The sequence below is a fragment of the Natrix helvetica genome, assembly GCF_964273705.1.
Source record: "Natrix helvetica genome assembly, chromosome: 11".
In the NCBI taxonomy this organism is placed as follows: domain Eukaryota; kingdom Metazoa; phylum Chordata; class Lepidosauria; order Squamata; family Natricidae; genus Natrix; species Natrix helvetica.
The window spans coordinates 7,105,849-7,123,112 of NC_138562.1; the positions used below are offsets into that span (position 1 = coordinate 7,105,849).

At 43.5% G+C, this 17,264-nt stretch overlaps 1 protein-coding gene across 1 annotated transcript in view; it reads right to left on the reverse strand.

The window, feature by feature from the left end:
* Positions 1–17,264, reverse strand: part of COL4A5 (collagen type IV alpha 5 chain) — a 152,861-nt gene that overhangs the window by 105,417 nt on the left and 30,180 nt on the right. The window contains exon 2 of the mRNA XM_081963970.1: positions 2,625–2,684. Within this exon, the coding sequence (XP_081820096.1) occupies positions 2,625–2,684 (60 nt within the window). The remainder of the gene's footprint in view (positions 1–2,624; positions 2,685–17,264) is intronic.

Genomic DNA, 17,264 nt, shown 5'->3' on the forward strand with positions numbered 1-17,264 from the left:
CAAAATGGTGAATCTATAAGCCTCCCAAAGGCTATGCATATCTTTTTTTGACAAAAAAGGGTGTGCATTTTTTGCTTGTTCCCCCCTCCCCCGGGGCACTCTACAAGTCTCCTAAAGGCTATTCTTGCCCTTTTTTGGGGAAAAAAAACAATCCAGGCCCGTTTTCGTGGGAAACGGGCTGTTTTTGGGAGGTCTGCAGAGTGCAAAAACTTTTTTTTTTTTAAAAAAAATTGCCTCTGCAAAATCTTGGTGCATCTTATAGTCCGGTGCATCTTATAATTCGGTGTGTCTTATACTCCAAAAATATGGTATGTCATGCTCTGTTTAATTATGATTTGCAGAATAAGCCGTACCCACTTTGTATATAATGCTAGGCCATCAATCATGGTCTTCAAACACTTCTGGTTGGCTTCTCCTTAACATGAAGCCAAAACTAAACCTCATTAGGAATTAGCATGGTGGCTGAATCAGATCATATGTGTCCCGGATGTTTATCTGTATTAACGTGATACTACCGTGTTTCCCCGAAAATAAGACAGGGTCTTATTTTCTTTTACCAAACAAAATATGCTTATTGTTTTCGGGTTGCCGGGCAGCTGCTCCCTTGCTAACTGGCTCCCGAAGAGCCGGGCACAGCCTCAGGAGCGAAGCAGGCATGGGATGACCTTGCTCACGAGCAACCGCCCGGCAAACCCCCTCTCCAGCCGGGCAGAGCGCCATTCACTGACCTAGGGGGTATCCCTAAGGCGCCAAGCCACATGGCGCTCTCCCTGCCCCCAAGCTCCCGCGGCTTGGCACATTAGGGATACCCCAAAGGTCAGCGCATGGAACTCTGCCCGGCTGGAGAAGGAGGTTGCGCTATCTCCTGTTCCGCCCCCAGCAAGCATGCCTCCCAGCCTCACCATGCCCTGGCCAGGTTCTCCCTGCAGGGCAAGGGCACCGCCACACCGTTGATGGGTTTCGCCAAGAACAGGAGTTCTTGGAGGAGCTAAGAGGGAGGACAGGCAGCAACGGCTGTAAAGAGCTCTTCCAAAAATAAATTAAGTTTTTCTTTTTTTAATATGTATATATACTGGGATTTGAACCATATTTGGGCATACCAGGGGTTGTAACACAAATACATACCTACATACCTACATACCTACATACCTACATGTATGTATGTATGTATGTATGTATGTATGTATGTATGTATGTATTTGTGTTACAACCCCTGGTATGCCCAAATATGGTTCAAATCCCAGTAAGGGCATGGCTAACTGATGAGAGCTAAATAGCTTGAAATAGATCTATACTAGTCTCCCTTTATTTATTTATCAGCACAAATACAACACACACACACACACACAAACACACACAAACTTATTGTTAATCTATCTTTAATAGCTAATGGAATTTTACAAAAGCACGTATAGTATGCCTACCATTTGTTTTAGATACATTTTAACAATACTACAAGCCAGGATTTTTAAGAATGGGAGAAAAGGAGAAAAAGACAGCCCTCTGCAGCAGAGAGTTCATCCAAGCCTTTGAAGCAGCAGAAAATGGAAGATTATACTGCAAACAGACAGTCTGTTCCAGTAAGTAACTCATTCGCAGTCACCTTATCAGATAAATTTAATTGATGGGACTCATTGGAACGGGACTTAGAAAACCGAACTTGAAAGCAAACAGCATGTACAACTATCCTCCTTCCTCTTGGAGAATGGTTCCCCTCCTTGGAACTCAGCACCAGCACAGGAGGGAGATGTACTGTATTTTTCGGAGTATTAGATGCACCGGAGTATAAGACACACCAAGGTTTTGAAGAGGCAAATTTTAAAAAAGTTTTTGCACTCTGTAAACCTCCCAAAAATGGCCCGTTTTTTGCAAAAATTGGCTTGTTTTTTTTTTTTTAAGAAAAAAGGGCATAAATAGCCTTTAGAAGGCTTGTAGAGTGCTCCTGGGGGATGCCCCCCCCAAAATGAGCAAAAAATGGCCCATTTTTCACAAAAGCGGGCTCTTTTTGTCAAAAAATGGGCATGGGTAGCCTTTAGGAGGCTTGTACAGTGCTCTTGGGGGCCGGGGGAGCACAAATGAGTAAAAAACTGCCTGTTTTGTGCTCATTTCTGCCCTCCCCAGCCCCCAGGAGCACTCTGAAAGCCTCCTAAAAGCTATGCACGGCTATTTTGGTGAAGGGGGCGGGTTTTGGGAGGCCAAAAATGTATTCAGTGTATAAGACGCACCCAGATTTTCAGCCTCTTTTCTGAGGGGAAAAAGATGCGTCTTATACGGTAATAAGAACAGGAGTCTCCAAACGTGGCAACTTTACCACTTGGGGACTTCACCTACTGGCTGAGGAATTCTGGGAGTTGACATCCCAAAGTGGTAAAGCTGCCATGCAGGAATATCTCTAAAGCAGTTCTTCAGATTGACTGTCTTTGGGCTTTGGGGATCAGTTCTGTGGAAAGAGGTTTTTCCGTGGACGAGAGGAGATGTGGTTTTGCATATTGCCTGCACCCATGGATGGGGCTTTGCTTGTGTGCGCAACCTGATTTCTGGCATGTCGTAGCCCAGTGCTGGTCTCTGGCCGGGGGTAGGGGACCCCATGCCTAGCACAAATTTACACTCCCTTCCAGACTCACCTTCTCTCCTTTTTCTCCACTGCAGTCACACTTAGTGCTTGAGGAACACCCATGGCACGCCTAGAAGGGAGAGAAAGAAGCTCAGTGTGAGATATTGAGTGGTCCTTGGATAGGAAGAATTACTTCTGAAAAGTTAACGGGGAGCCACAACTCTGGACTCCTTCATTGTGGAACTAAACATACTTTAAACATGGTAGGCGTACCAAACAACGAGCAAGCAGATAATCCTAATTGCAATCTGCAAAACAGAAAGTCGATTTCAATGATAACTGAGCAATGAAGTTCATTTGCCTGCTTATAATAATAAAAGGAGGGAAAACATATTATTCACTTCTCAACCTACCTGGAGGTCTTTGGAAAAAAGAGTTGGTTACTTCTGCTTTGCAGAGATACAAAAAGAAGGCAGTTTCCCTGCTTCTAAGCAAAAACCTACTTGCTGGTTTTGCGCCAACTCAGGAAGTTCAAACTTCCCAAGGAGCTGCTGATACAGTTCTACAGAGGAATTATTGAGTCTGTCATCTGCACCTCCATAACTGTCTGGTTTGCTTCTGCAACCCAACAAGACAGAGGGAGACTTCAGAGGAGAATCAGAACGGCAGAAAAAACGATGACTGCCAACCTGCCTTCCGTTGAGGACCTGTACACTGCACGAGTCAAAAAGAGGGCCCTGAAAATATTTACAGACCCCTAGCATCCTGGACGTAAATTGGTTCAACTTCTACCCTCAAAATGACGCTATAGAGCTCTGGACACCAGGACAAAAAGACACAAGGACAGTTTTCCCTCGAATGCCATCACTCTGCTAAACAAATAATTCCCTCACCACTGTCAAACTATTCACTAAGGCTGCATTACTATTACTATTAGTCTTCTCATCGTTCCTATCTCTTCCCACTTATGACTGCAGGACTATAACTTTGTTGCTTGTATCCTTATGATTTATATTGATTGTTTCCTGATTGCTTATTTGTACCCTGTGACTATCGTTAAGTGTTGTACCTTATGATTCTTCACGAATGTATCTTGCCTTTTTATGTCCACTGAGAGCATCTGCACCAAAGACAAATTCCTTGTGTGTCCAATCTCACTTGGCCAAGAAAGACCTCTATTCTATTCTATTCTATTCTATTCTATTCTATTCTAATTCTATTCTATCAAGACCAAAGTCTTCTGCCCACAAGATTCTCAATGTGGTTCCTTCCAAGTTTCCAAACACTTCAAAAACTCCCTACTTTGATCATCCCCCTTTCTGCTCTTTCATATCACTGTTCTCCTCATCCTCAAAGACTTCAGCATCCCTGTGGTCTAGTACAACTATTACAATATCACGAGGCAGCTGTGTGGTTCAAAGATGCTCGGCGCCCTCACCTGTTATTCCTACCCATAATTGTAATCTTGGCACTGCCAGCCGTAAACCCCTCGTGAAGCCATCTCCTTCTTCTAGATCAGTGTTTCTCAAACTTGGCGACTTTAAGTCCTGTGGACTTCAACTCTCAGAATTCCCCAGCCAGCTATGCTGGCTGGGGGATTCTGGGAGTTGAAGTCCACAGGACTTAAAGTCGCCAAGTTTGAGAAACACTGTTCTAGATGAAGCTTCTTAAAACTCATCTTCCCCAAGAGACACTTAAGGTACACACCTCAAGGAGAGGAGGATGCTGTCCATCAGGGGTGTCCAACCTTGGCATCTTATGGACTTCAGCTTCAAGCATGGCTGACTGGGGGATTGTGGGAGTTAAAATCCACAGGACTTAAAAGTTACCAAAGTTTATAGCATCACTGCTATAAAAAAATGATCACACACATAACTATGACAAAATGCTTGTCTTTATGTTGTTCTTTCAGCCAGATTGCAGCTTAGATGGCATTTTCCCAGGGAAGGAGCTGGTCCTCATCTTCAATCAATCATGCAGGTAACACACACACACCCCTGTATGTTGCCTTTCATTTGGGATGATCTATACAGATAGACTCCTGCAAGATCAGCTTTCTGGATGGGGAATTCTGGGTACCACAATCCAGCACAGGTGGAAGCAAAAGGTCTATGAAAGAAAGGTTGTGTAAGTATATCCTTTCCTCCTACTCAGGTAGTCCTCGAATTACAGCCATTGATCTAGTGACTATATGAGCAGCATTAAAAAAGTGACTTATAAGTGGTCCTCGTGCTTATAACTTGGTCCCAACTGTGGTTGTAAGTCAAGGATTATCTGTACCTTCAAGAATCTGTGACTGCCTACCTTAACTATGGGAAAGGAATAGGAAAATAACATTGTCGATACCATATAAAGAAAACTTATATAAATGTTTTATAGGTGGCATCAACCACCCGTGAAAATAGACAAAATGTTTAGAAATTTAGTGCCAAATTGTTGGAAATGTGATTACGAATCAGGCACGTACTACCATATGTGGTGGCCGTAGCAAAAAACAAAAGAATATTGGCGGAAAATTCAAAGGTGGCTGATAGAGATAACCGAAGAGAAAATGGAATTTACACCAGAACTATTTCTTTTGGGAATCATAAACAATAAATATAACAAGGGAGTAATTTACCTAACAACACATATTATTAAGGCAGCAAGAATGGTCTTTGTCCAAAACTGGAAAAAAAGGGAAATTCCAAAAGAGGAGGAAGCAATTAGGAAAATGCTGACTTGTGCTGAAATGGATCAATTGACAGGGGGGGGTTGAAGAACAAAGACAAATCAGAATATTATAAGACCGGGGACAAATTTTATCGATGGTTGGAACAAAAAAGGAAAGACCCCAAATAAGCAATGACTAAGATTTATAGAATGGGGATTAGAATTATGTATGAAACTAAAACAGTGAAAATGTATAAGATAAAGACAAAGCAATATGGTTGGAATTACGATATTTTTTTATTTGCAAACACTGAATAGACCAAATGTAAATACGCAGGGTGGTTATAACGTGTGACTTTATATCTTAGTATATATGGCAAAGGCTACGCCAGGACGGTTACACTGTGTCCAATGTTTTAATTTGTGTTCAATAAAAAACTTTATTAAAAAAAAAGAACCTGGGACTGCCTCTTCAGGTAAGTACCTGTGTGTAATAGCGTGATACCTTTTGAAGAACAAATTAATTGGACACACCCTTAACATTAATTAAAACATTTCCCTTTGCAAAGATCTGCACGGGGTATAATGATCCAAAAATCATTTTTTTTAGGAAGTCTGAGTTGTAATATGACTTTATAATTGACTAAAAAATTGTGGCCAGGATTTCTGTCTTCACTAGCCCAATTCTTCTTCCTATAAATATTGCCTTTGGCACAGCTGCATGCAGCAAAATATTGCACCATCGCATCTCAGATATGTTAGCCAGCCATGCAAGTTGTGATTAGAGTAATTAAATAACGACATAATTGGAACAGATATAATTGCTTAACATTGTTGGCATAAATAGTTTATGCATCACATTTTATATCACTTGCTTTAGAAGCATCTTAAAACGCTGACCACATAAGCCAATAAAAATGAGGACAATTTGCAGCAAAGCTGCAAGAAAGTTATATTAATAAGAAGAAATAAAGATGGTTGCAACCTGATCTCTAACCAATAGATGGAGCTTTCTACTCATAGTTGCAAAGTAGTTTACTCAAATCCAGAAATGTCCCAAATTCAGCACTCCCCAAGTTTGCCAAAAATGACAATTTATAGACAGACAACTGCCAAGAAGACAATTCACAGAGAAACAATTCAGAGAGCACCAAGAACTCACATAAGATAATTCAGAGAAGTCACAGAAATATTGAGAGAAGGAATTCACACCCTTCTCTCGTTTACTCATGTCAATGTTTGCCACTTAGAGTTTCTTCTTTGGTGAAAAAAAATCACATCTGCATTCAAAGTTAATTCAGAATAGGTCAACACATAAAATGTCAGATATTGGTTTAATTCCATTCCTAATTTCGTATTTCTTGTTGCAGTTCCATATTGGTCTTCTAAATATTTTGAAGAAGATTCAAAATACATCAAATAAAATATTGAGCACAGAAGGAGAAGCCCAATACTGTCCTAAGAAAAAATAAGGCTTAATGAAATAACTTCAAAAGCCTATTTTAATCCACCAGACCTTAAGAAGTAATGAAAAAGGCCCATAATACAATAAAGCCATTTCAATTAAGCACCAATTAATCAATGAAAAGATGCACTGTTTAAAATATACATAAACTAGTTGAATACCCGTGCTCCACTACGAAACTATGTGATCGGGCTTGATAAATCAACACTTGCAGCTTGAAAATAAATGAGTAGTTACAATTGGCCCCTCCTCTCCCCTTCTCTCCTTCAGATTTGCCTCATTGATCCTCTCCTATCTCCTTCTCTCCCTCAGGCTTGTCCCACAGAGGTATCTCCTATCATCCCCTTCTCTCCCTCAGGTTGGCCCCATTGATCCTCTCCTATCCCCTTCTCTCCTTCAGGTCTGCCCCACAGAGGCCTCTCCTATCTTATCCCCTTCTCTCCCTAGGTCTAATTCCTTAGCATCAGAGCATTTTTCAGGTGGGGAGGGAGAGTAGAATGTCTAAACTCCCAGCTTGAAGACTAGATGAGTCACACACTGGCCATGCCCATGCTGAAGTGGCAGTTGGAACAGAGTTATTTTCAGGTGGGAAGGGGGTGTAGAACGTCTAACTCCTTAGCATCAGAGCGTGTTAATAATACTATAAGAAATACTAATGATCTGATGGTCGTTTCAAAAAATCCGTTCTTAGCGAGCACCTAGAAGCCAAGAGGAACATAGATGCCAAATTTCAAGTTTGTAGGCCTTAAGGTTCTGCAGATTTCGCGATGATGCATGAGTAGTACTTCACTTTTATATATATAGGTGAAGAACAAAACAAAACTAATGCATAAAATATATAAATAGGGTTAGACACATAAAATGTTTGAAGGTGGATTTCCCTTTGAAAATGGGGCTGAGTCCAGATTGAGATTTCACCCAAATAATGTTTTTTTTTAAAAAAAAAATCTTAGTTTATTAGCCTCATGATATTTAAATTCAGATGTACTCTGTACTGTTCTTGGAAATATTCTACTTAAAACTTCACAGGATTATTTCTGATTAAAAAATGCAGATTATTATATCACACTTAATTCACTGACCTGCAGAAATTCACTAGATTCACACGTTGCATTGGAATTTCATTTATTCTACAAGCAAATTGCCAAATGCAGCCCACAAAGACTGTGCTTAGATAGCACTTTGAGCCTGAACAAGCTGAAGTTAATGGGGGATAGCCAGGTGAAACAAGAAAGGAAAAAAGAACCAATTCTGTTGTATTTAAATGCAATGACAATAAAGATTATACTTAAAAAAGAGGACATGGATGGTAAAATCAGCGTAGGTACTAACCAAAGAGGTCCTTGCATGAAAAAAACAGTGAGAGGCTTTTTTCAATTTGCCAACTGATTTGCAAACCCATCTGCAAATTTGCCAACTGCTATGGGAATTCATTTGCAAATGAATGCAACTTTCAAGCTAAGACCAGTAGTTACATGCATCACATGTGGATTGCCAAAAAAAAAAAAAAAACCATTCCCCCAGGAAAGGGTTAAAAATTAACTTTTTAAACCAATCGGCTCATTGTAGGTGTGCTGGAATATTGGCATTGAATTCCCTTCCCACAATTCCTCAATAACACCTTGCCCCAAGTCTAAAAGAGGGAACTCAGTTTTTAAAATATAGAATATAGAATAACAGAGTTGGAAGGGACCTTGGAGGTCTTCTAGTCTAACCCCTGCCTAGGCAGGAAATCCCAGGCCATTTCAGACAAATGGTTATCTAACATCTTCTTTAAAATATCCAGTGTTGGAGCATTCACAACTTCTGGAGGAAACTTGTTCCACTGATTCATTGTTCTAACTTCCAGGAAATTTCTCCTTAATTCTAGGTTGCTTGATTAGTTTCCACCCATTGCTTCTTGCCCTGCCCTCAGTGTGATATTCCTGCACTTCAGTGATGAGATGATTAAGGAGTGGCTCAAACATCCACAATGGATTGTATAGCCTTTTGCTATACAATCCATTTTCCCAGCTCTTTGTTATCTCTCTAGTTGCTCACGCTCCTTCATCCTTAGGAGAAGACATCAGAAAGCAAGTCATCCCAGGAGATCTATTCTGATGGAGAACTTGGGACAACCAGGAAGGTACAGAGCAATAGAGATAAGGAAGGAAAAAACCCATTAAGAATATCTCCTTAGCCACATCCATCCATCAGAATAGAGCTGGAAGGAACCTTTGAGGTCTTCTAGTCCAACCCCCTGTTCAAGCGGGACACCCTATACCAGTGTTTCTCTATCTCGACAACTTGAAGATGTTTGGACTTCAACTCCCAGAACTCTGGGAGCTGAAGTCCAGACATCTTCAAGTTGATATGGTTGGGAAACACTGCCCTATACCATTTCAGACAAGTGGCTCTGATTAATTGTTCCTCTGATTAATTGTTCTCACTATCAGGAAGTTTCTCCTTAATTCCCAGTTGCTTCTCTCTATGATCAGTTCCCATCCATTGTTTCTTGTCTTGCCTTCTAATCAACAGAAGCAGCTCAAAAAGGCCATTCTAAGAAATTGATTGAAAAATCTCACACATCCTGAAAAATGTTTAGGAAGTCAGAAGCCTCTTCTGCAGAAGAACGGCTTGAAGTGGGATGAAGCGTTATGTGATACTTCTCCAAATCCTCCAGGAACATAGCATCTATTTTCTTTAGAGCAACCAAACCTGTAATCACAAATACCACAGCTAAGCCAACTTTTTCCAACCAGCACTGTCCAGTGGCAAAGCAGTTGCATTGACTCCGGGACACTGCAACCGTCACGAACACTTGCCAGTTGCCAAGTGTTTGAATTCTGATCACATGACCATGGGGATGCTGAAAAATGGTCATACATCACTTTTTTCAGTGCTGTTGTAATTTCGAGCAGCCACTAAATGAATAGTAGTAAGCCAAGGACTAGCTGTAATTGCTCTGGATTATGACAACCAGTTTCCCAGTTGCAATGTATGGCTGTGAAAGCTGGACCATAAGAAAGGGTGAGTGCCAAAGAATGGAGGCCTTTGAACTCTGGTGCTGGAGAAGACTCCTGTGAGTCCCTTGGACTGCAAGGCCATCCAACCAGTCAATCCTAGAGGAGATCAACCCTGACTGCTCTTTAGAAGGCCAGATCCTGAAGAGGAAACTCAACTACTTTGGCCACCTAATGAGAAGGAAGGACTCCCTGGAGAAGAGCCTCATGCTGGGAACGATTGAGGGCAAAAGAAGAAGGGGACGGCAGAGAATGAGGTGGCTGGATGGAGTCACTGAAGCAGTCGGCGTGAACTTAAATGGACTCCAGAGGATAGTAGAGGACAGGAAGGCCTGTAGGAACATTGTCCATGGGGGTCACGATGGGTTGGACACGACTTCGCAACTAACAACGAGAACTATAATCCCACACATCTACCAAATTGAGAAATATTCTCAATCAGTGCATGAGCACTGATGACGTTACCTAGTTGGGTAATGAAACATCTGCAAGAAAACAAGCAGCTCAGAAAGCACCAAGGACCCCTCATGTCAACCCTGAGCTACAAATATTCTCCTTTGTGAGAAATATTCCCATGCTCACATGATTTCTAAGCAGGCATCTCCATCTCCAGCAGGAGACAATGGACTGAAGCCAAAGTCCCAAATGAAACTCAGATGTTTTTTCAAAGTTCTCCTCAGAAAAACTCAAGACCAGTGTTTTACCTTTTCTTTTTTTTTCTCAACCAACATCTGTATTCTTTCAGGAGCAATTTGTCAAAGGCAGTAGGTTGGCAACAAGCAAGAGTTGATTCCAGTAGCAGATCAAAGTCAAAACCTAGCTTGAGGCAACCACACCCTTTCTCTACTTCTTCCTGTTCCTTTTAACTTAGTGGAATCCTGGAGAACAGACAGATGGATGGCTTATCTCACAACTCCAAAGTAGGACAGGCAACTTATGAAATGTTCCATGTGACGGAAGCACTTGACCATATATTTCCTAAGGTGCCGGGAAAGACGCTAGCAAAGTGTAGCTCTGGAATCTTGCAAAAAGCTTAGATTTCCATCCTCTGGTTGAACGAACTTCCCAGAAAGTGCTTTTGAATTCTGGGGCACGCATTTAGACCTCTGCATTCTGGCTGCCACCACCTCTCCAAAGGCTGGGAGTGCGTTAGCCCAACTCCTTCAGCTAGACAAAGGACTATTGTACTTGGAGTTAGCCAAATTTAGAATCAGCAAACTGGCAGCTTATATTCAGGGCCAAAAATTCTGTCCCCGACTTTCCAGTGAGATCACATCTCTTTCCTTCCTTGTCGGCTTTCAATCTCCAGGCATTGTTTCTCAGAGCATTTTTGTTCAAATGGTCTTCCTTCACTCTAGACTTCTTTCAGATCTACTCAAACGTCAGCTGTCAATGGCATAGACTAGGAGTTGCTGTGCTGGCTACCACATCGGGGCAGTTGACCCATTATAGCAATAGCATTTAGGCTTACATACCACCCCATAAGGGATGCGGTGGCTCAGTGCTAAGGCGCTGAGCTTGTCGATCAGAAAGGTCGGCAGTTTGGCAGTTCGAATCCCTAGCGCCGTGTAACAGAGTGAGCTCCCGTTACTTGTCCCAGCTTCTGCCAACCTAGCAGTTCGAAAGCATGTAAAAATGCAAGTAGAAAAATAGGGACCACCTTTGGTGGGAAGGTAACAGTGTTCCGTGCGCCTTCCGTGTTGAGTCATGCCGGCTACATGACCATTGAGACGTCTTCGGACAGCGCTGGCTCTTTGGTTTTGAAACGGAGATGAGCACCGCCCCCTAGAGTCAGGAACAACTAGCAGATATGTGCGAGGAGAACCTTTACCACCATATAGTGCTTTGCAACCCTCTCTAAGCAGTTTACAAAGTCAGCATATTGCCCCCACCCCCAATCTGGCTCCTCATTTTATCAACCTTGTCCAGATGGAAGACTGAGTCAACCTTGAACCCGGTCAAGATCAAACTCCAGGTGGTGGGCAGAGTTAACTTGCAATATTGCACCATAACCACTGCACAGTTATGGGGAAACGGCTGGGTTAAAGACATGGAACATTTTTCACTCTTGCAAACCTTCTACTTTGCAAAGGAAATGACTATACTATGGAGGTGTTTACAGAGCACCTGTAGCTTAATGAGAGCTAGTACACACACAGTTTGGTGTTTAGCATAATCTAGAAATGAAAGCAGCAATGTTTGGACAACTCTTAGGCTACAACAAGCAAGTATGGGGTCATGGCAGCTTGCCTGGCCCAGCTGTTTTCCTTTAAACATTTTGCATATAATCAGACAAATCCTCAATTGTTGATGGACCAACTTCTCCCTGGCCCAATAGGCTACAGTCAGTTGTCCTATGTACTAAACCCTTAAACAAGCTATTGATCTACTATCTTGAATTACATTCATATTCTTAAAGGTGTTTTTGTGCTAACAAAATTAACAGATTAACAGAGTTGGAAGGGACCTTATAGATCATCTAGTCCAACCCCTCAAGCAGGGGACCCTACACCATTTCTGACAAAAGGCAGTCCAATCTCTTCTTGAAAGCCTCCAGTGATGAAGCTCCCATAATGTCTATGGAAGATCATGTGACAGCCGTGGCGAGAGGGGCGTTCCACCAGGTTCGCCTGGTGCGCCAGTTGCGGCCCCTTTTGGACCGGGAGGCCTTGCGTACAGTCACTCACGCGCTGGTGACGTCTCGCCTGGACTACTGTAATGCTCTCTACATGGGGCTCCCCTTGAGGTGCACCCGGAGACTGCAGTTGGTCCAGAATGCAGCCGCGCGGGTAATTATGGGGAGATCGAGGTTCTCCCATATAACACCTATCCTGCGCGAGCTGCACTGGCTTCCTGTGGTCTACCGGGTGCGCTTCAAGGTACTGGTTACCACCTTCAAAGCGCTCCATGGCACAGGGCCTAGTTACCTGCGGGATCGCGTCCTGCCCCATACATCCCTGCGACCCGTCCACTCACACAGAGAGGGACTACTCCGGGTGCCGTCCTCCAGAGAGTGCCAGAGGGCAGCGCCCAGAAGTAGGGCCTTCTCTGTAGTGGGCCCCACCCTTTGGAATGACCTCCCCCCAGACATCAGAACTACAACCGACCTTCGCTCCTTCCGTATGAAGCTGAAAACCTACCTGTTTCGACTAGCTGACCTGGCATAACTCTACAACCTCCCCAGCCCAGGGCATTTTTAATTGTAATTTTAGTTTTTAAGGGTTAATTTCACTGGGGTTTTAACTTTTTAAGTATTGTAACTTATTTATTTATTCTTACCTCCTCTATACGCTATATAATACCTTTGTACGTCGCCCCGAGTCCCTGTGGGGAGAGGGGGCGACTAATAAGTTCAAGTAATAAATAAATAAATAAATGTCCAAAGGCAACTTCTGTTCCGCTTGACCCCCTCCTCTCTCTGACAGCCCCTCATCACTAGACTAGCCATGCCCAGTTCCTGCAACCGTTCTTCATATGTTTTAGCCTCCAGTCCCCTCATCATCCTGTTTGCTCTTCTCTGCACTTTTTTTTATCTTCCTTCCTCCAGAGATGTTACAGCTCCTTTAGGTGTCATCTTTTGGAAGAGCTCAATTGTCTTTTTTAGGGGGGAAATATCCCTCTTGCCCATTGAAAATACAAGGTTAGAGGTTCTTCCCTCTCCCAAGGAAACTCAGAGAAGATAGCACTTCTGTTTAAGAAAAGAACTGGATTATGCCAATAGTTTTGCTTTTTAACCTGTTACGTAAACAGCCTTATCCAGAGGACAACAAATACATTTCTATACCTGATACCTCTTCTTCCCTATCTCATCTTACTTTCAAGGACTTTGAAATCAACAGTGGAAGGATTTAAAAATATTGCCCAATGTAGACTCCTATGAAAACCTGCAGAAGGCATGGATAGCAATAGCACTTAGACTTATATACCGCTTCACGGTGCTTTACAGCCCTCTCTAAGCAGTTTACAGAGTCAGCCTCTTGCCCCCAAACAATCTGGGTCCTCATTTTTCCCACCTTGGAAGGATGGGTGGCTGAGTCAACCTTGAGCCAGTCAGGATTAAACCGCTGGCACTGGGCAGAATTAGCCTGCAATAACTGCATTTTAATCACTAGGAAGGAAGGGAAGGAAGGAAGGAAGGAAGGAAGGAAGGTAGGAAGGAAGGAAGGAAGGAAGGAAGGAAGGAAGGAAGGAAGGAAGGAAGGAAGGGCACTTAGACTTATATACCGCTTCACAGTGCTTTACAGCCCTCTCTAAGCAGTTTACAGAGTCAGCCTCATTTTACCCACCTCGTAAGGATGGAAGACTTGAGTCAACCTTGAGCCTGGTGAGATTCAAACTGCCAAATTGCAGGCAACCAGCAGTCAGCAGAAGTTGCCTGCAGTACCGCACTCTAACCACTGCACCATCGTGGCTAATTGTTTGGGGTTTCCCTCTGCTAATCTATGAATCACTCCACCACCCTGGTCCATTGAAGGAAGCACAGATATTCACACCACCTGCCAAGCCATGAACGATGTCTTGAGAAAGGATAATATTTGTAGCTCTGGGTTGAAATGTGGGGTCCTCGGTGCTCTTTTGAGCTTGGTTGTTTTCTTGCCGACGTTTCATTAACCTAACTAGGTAACATCATCAGTGCCTCAGTGAACAGGTGTGTAGATCAGGAGGAGATCTTGAACCAACAGAGTTTCAAAGGTGATAATCAACATCTTAAATCCGCGGTGTTCAACCTTGGCAACTTGAAGACTTGTCGACATCAAGGTGGCTGGCTGGGGAACTCTAGGAGTTGAAGTCAGGGTGGGATTCAGCCAGTTCGCACCGGTTCAGGCGAACTGGATGTTAATTTTGCATCTGGTTCATTGAACCGGTTGTTGCCATGACCGGCTGGCTCCGCCCACCCTTCCCCTCCCCTTCATCAAGCCAGGTAAATACAGGGCCTGTGCGGAGGCTTTGGGAGGGCAAAAATAGGCCTCCCAGAAGCCCGGAAATGGGCTCATTTCCGGCTTCCGCAGGACCTCCAGAGCCCAGGAGAGGTAATTTTCGCCCTCCTGGAGGCTCGGGGAAAGCCTCCTGAGCCTGGGGAGGGCAAAATGCCCCCCCACAGCCATGGTGCAGGTGGCCAAATAAGCCACGCCCACCTTGGGCATGCCCACCCAGCAACCAGGGCAGAGAACCGGTTGCTAACGTTTTTCAATCCCACCCCTGAAGTCCAAGGTCTTAAAGGTTTGTACCCTCCTGCCTTAAATTGTACCTGGAAGTCAAACGATAACCAGTGAAGTGCTCAAAATAGTGATGTGATATAGGCAAATTGAGACGTCACCTGGGATTCCCTCTTTCAATTACTGACCAACTTTTCTAAGCTTCCAAACCCATGACGTGATAGGACATGATATTTAAAATGCATCTGCTTCTGGGCAGAAGCGGAAGTTGATTGGAAGAATGTTTTGATGGCATTCCCAGTACAGGGAAATTTCCAAGACAGTCCTTTGATCTGTGTGGGTCTAGTAGGTGCAATCAAGTTAAGTCCTCCTTCGCTGATACCAGTGACTGGAGAGTTTCCATTACGCATAACAGGTAAATGATGCCTGCAAGTAGAGTTGGAAGGTTAATTTTGGAAAATGCAAGTATTTATTTGGACTTTTATCATCCTGAGTGATCAAGATGTAACCATCGTTGGGCTGTGGAAGATGGCAGTAAAGCCTAGCCACCTGCATTTAATCAGGGACAGAGAAAGAAAGACCTTATCCATGAAAAGGAAGGCAACGGGAAGGAGAGAAATATCACATGTTCCCCGTTAATCAGGCAGGAACTGTTCCTCCCCTGGACTGTGCTTTCTTCCCATTGTAACCTTCCACTTACGGAATGGCAGGGATGGGATTAGCAAAGCTCCAGCCACCAAAGGAAAAAGAGTTGATTTAATTTAGTAAGTCTCTAACGTGATTATACAATGATTTTAACAGGAGCCTTTGGGTTGGGCGAGTGGGAATAGGGCAGAGTAGGGGGGGGGAATCGTCCCACAGTGTCAAATTCTCTGGCCTGAACTTGTGCAGTTTTATCAACCGAATATTTCCCCTCAAATATTTACCGAAGGCCTTATCCCATGAGCCTATCCAATTTATTCACCCAGTCCTTTTCAATGAAACAATTAAGGACATTTTTGGAGGGGGTAAAATGTGTGCTTTACATTCGGCATTCAGCAGTCAAAGGGGGTTTGAGCCCTTCTTCCGATCAGGAAGAAGGTCAAAAGTAATTCCTCGCCCGACATCTTACAAAGGAGGCCCTCAAGCCCCCCCCCCCACGCTCTCTCTTTTTCTATGTACACATATTAACTCACTTGCCACTCACTTCAAAAGGAAGCTATTTTGCTCCAGCCGGGAATGACATTAAGTCTAAATCCACTCATGCTGTATAGAAAGAGGGTTCCCTTCAATGCATTCAAAAGGAGATGATGAAAGGACTCACTCAAAGCCCAGCAACTTAACAAGGTGCCCCATTCATTGCATTCCTACATACGGCGGTTGTGATCTTTAAGATGCCTTTACATTTTGGCAGCTGAGTTTATCGATCAGCTTCCACGTACTGGCTAATTAAGGAAGCCCGGCAGACAGAGGTCCAGAATGCAACTGAGGGCCTGTGGCCAAGATCATGTCAGTTCGAATCCTGAAAGAGGTTCCCAGGCCAGCATCAGACAAAGACAGGGAGAAAGATCTCTGAAATTACCGCTGGTGTGAACCCGATCCAAATTTCAGAGATCTTTCTCCCTGTCTTTGTCTGATGCTGACCTGGGAAACACCTTCAGCTGACTAGTTCGGCTGAACTGATAGTGGTTTGGTGGCTTGGGTCGCTGGAACCAGCAGCGACCCAGGCCTGCCACGTCCCCAACCCAGTTATCTGGGCGGCGCCAAAGGCACCATCTTGTTTCTCAGTTCTGCGCATGCACAGAACAATTTCAATAGCATTGAGCATGCACGCGCAAGCACGCATCAAGCACACATGCGCATGAGTGAACCGGAACCCACCCCTGGTTAACACATTGCTAAGCCAAGGTTTGTAATCATGGTTTCTGGAATAAATCATAACGGCTTAGTGCAGACACAATTGCAGCCGCATGGGCTGGTTTTACCCTTCCGGCTGAGCCTTATTATTTTTATTTATTTATTATTCGTATTTATAGACCGCCCCCTCTCCCGAAAGGGACTCGGGGCGGTGTACAGTCACTAAAATGCGTTATAAAATACATACATAAAACAGTTAAATAATTAAATACGTAGGTGGAGGAGGTTGCAAGACTGTATATAGAATAATAAATATAGTACATTAAAAACTCTAATAACCCAGGAGTTAAAATATTACCCAAAATTACCCATTAAAATATATCCACCGGGAGGTAAAAACTAAGAATGTGCCAGGCCAGCTAATCGAAACAGGTGAGTCTTTAATTTTTGACGGAAGGAACGGAAGTCGGTGGTGGTTCTAATGTCGGGGGGGGGAGGTCATTCCAGCCTGATGATAAGCATGGAGTGTTGAGCACACTAAAATGCTAAAACATGACACTGAGTTTCCAATCTGTAAGGAATTGGGTTTATGCCATGGG